At 68.5% G+C, this 2,105-nt stretch overlaps 1 protein-coding gene across 1 annotated transcript in view; it reads right to left on the bottom strand.

The window, feature by feature from the left end:
* The window catches only part of LOC105000277 (putative ciliary rootlet coiled-coil protein-like 3 protein), a gene marked incomplete at its 3' end in the record, with an annotated part of 34,526 nt that overhangs the window by 29,894 nt on the left and 2,527 nt on the right, over window positions 1-2,105 (bottom strand). Inside the window, exons 2-5 of the mRNA XM_010856055.1 lie at window positions 1,421-1,760; window positions 782-979; window positions 287-383; window positions 33-206 (exon numbers count right to left, since the gene is read on the bottom strand). Coding sequence (XP_010854357.1) covers window positions 33-206; window positions 287-383; window positions 782-979; window positions 1,421-1,760 — 809 coding nt within the window. The remainder of the gene's footprint in view (window positions 1-32; window positions 207-286; window positions 384-781; window positions 980-1,420; window positions 1,761-2,105) is intronic.

Genomic DNA, 2,105 nt, shown 5'->3' with positions numbered 1-2,105 from the left:
TAAGGGCTGAGGGCATCCGGGTCCTGCCAGACCATCTCCCAGGCCAGCCTGAACCGCAGGGGCCCTGTGGCCCGTCGGCTGCCCGCGTGGGAAGGACCCAGCTGGGCCTGCACCTGTGTGATGCTGTCCAAGAGAAGCCGCAGGGTCTCCACCTCCGCCCTTGAGTCCTCTGGGGCCGTCGGGCCTCCGCCGCCATGCTGGGACTCCTGGAGGGATGCGGGGTGGGGGAGGCTGCTCAGCGAGGCCCAGGTCCCCACACACCAGCCACCCTCTCCCAGCCACGCACCAGTCTCTGCACGTCCATTCTCAGGGAAGAGATGGCTCTCTCCTTGCTCGCGTTTTGCTCGGTGAGCTTCTCCACCAGCAGTGTCTGTTCTGCGAGTCTGGGGACAGCGGGGTGGGGCAGGGCTGTCCACGTGGAGATCAGAGCCCAGGGCACTGGGGGCCTGGGAGTCCGGCTCTGTCTGCCTCCTCCGTAGTGCCATTGGCCGCCTCTGATCCCCACTGTGATCAGACGCCCCTGTCCCGCTCTAGAAACTTCAGCGGCTCCCATTGTCTCAGGGGTCAGTGTAGACCCCGAGTTCAGCATCGAGCTCCCACCATGACCCGGACTCAGCTCGCCAGCCCCGTGGTGAGGCTTCCTCTGCCTCACCTGCCCTGGTTGTGCCCTGCCCCCCCTGTGACTGCAGCACCTCTGATGGTTTACTGTCTTTCCTTCCAGCTGCTTCTTTGGGGCCACCCTCGGGCCTCCCTAGACGCAGAGCCCCGGGCGCCCACACACCTGGCCTGGAGCGCCGCCTTCTCCGCGGCCCAGCAACCCTGCAGCTGCAGCATCTCCCGCACCTTGTCCCGCAGCTGCTGCTCCAAGGCAGCGGCCTCACTGCCAGCCGTCAGCCGCAGGTTGGAGCTGAGGTTCAGGCAGGCCGTGTGCAGGCGCCGGGCCATCCTGGCCACATCCGCCCGCAGGTCAGCGAGGCCCCTGCGAGACCAGGGCGCACCCGGCTGAGCCTCAGGAGTGTCTGTGGGCTCAGCATGGGGGCTCCACGCTGGCTGGGACAGGCGGGGTCGGTCTCAGGACAGCGGTCTGCCCACCTCAGCAGAGGACCCACAGGTGGCCTCACAGCCGGGCAGGGCTGGGCCGGGGCTGGGCCAGGACGCACAGGATGGGCTGTCTGCCTGAAGCGGGACTTGGACTGTCTGAGCCTCAAGGGCCCACGACAGACAGGTCCTGGCAGTCACCAAGGGTGAGGTGCCTGGCCAGGACCAAGCTCCATGCAAGTCTGCCCGCCCCTGCTGACGGTAGCTCCCTAACTGGCCTACCCGCTCATGCACCTGGCCCCCTGCCTGACCCGCCCTGTACACTCGGCCACCTCCCCCAGGGTGCCCTCTGTCCCCCTTGGGCCAGCGGGTGGGCACGCACTTCTCGGTGGCTGCACGCAGCTCGGCCAGGCGTCCCCGGAGTGCGGTGACCTGCCTCTGCAGGAGGGCGTCCTGGGGCTGCCCCGAGCGGGCACGCCCGGCCTGCAGGCGAGAGGCAGAGGCCAGGCTGAGGGGTGGGGGGCCCGTGACCCCATTCACCCCTACACCACTCTTCCGGCACCGGGGGTGGGGAGCAGACCTCGTCATCAGCCTCTGTGGCCCCTTCTCCTCCCCAACAATCAGACTGCCCCCTACCTGGGACAGCGCTTGGCTCCCCTCCCAGAGGCTGTAGGGGTGAGCGCCCCCAGCTGCAGAGCCAGGACCCCCTCGGCCTGGTCCCCCTGAGGGTGAAGGCAGCACTCAGCTGGGGTGTGGGCGGTGGGGGTGTGGGGGTAGGGGGTCGGGTGTGGGCGAGAGTTGAGGTGGCAGGATACAGCCCCGTGTGGTCAGCGACGCCAGCCTTGCAGGGAACTGCACTGAAGCCCAGACTCAGAGTCCTGGCCTCTGTGCCGCCCCCCCAGCCCCGTGATCAGGGCCGGGTCCCGAACGCTGAGCTCAGAGGCCGGGCTCTGCAGGCTCCCACAGCCCCTCCACCTGGTGGAGCCCCAGTGCTTTTCCGTGTTGCTTCAGACAAAGCCGAAGGCCCTCTGGCTCCAGACTCGCACCCCACCCGCCCCTTCACGAGG

The sequence above is a fragment of the Bison bison genome, unplaced genomic scaffold (assembly GCF_000754665.1).
Source record: "Bison bison bison isolate TAMUID 2011002044 unplaced genomic scaffold, Bison_UMD1.0 scf7180017854234, whole genome shotgun sequence".
Lineage (NCBI taxonomy): Eukaryota > Metazoa > Chordata > Mammalia > Artiodactyla > Bovidae > Bison > Bison bison.
The sequence above is the reverse complement of the archived record's forward strand: the minus strand, read 5'-3'. Positions and strand labels throughout refer to the sequence as shown.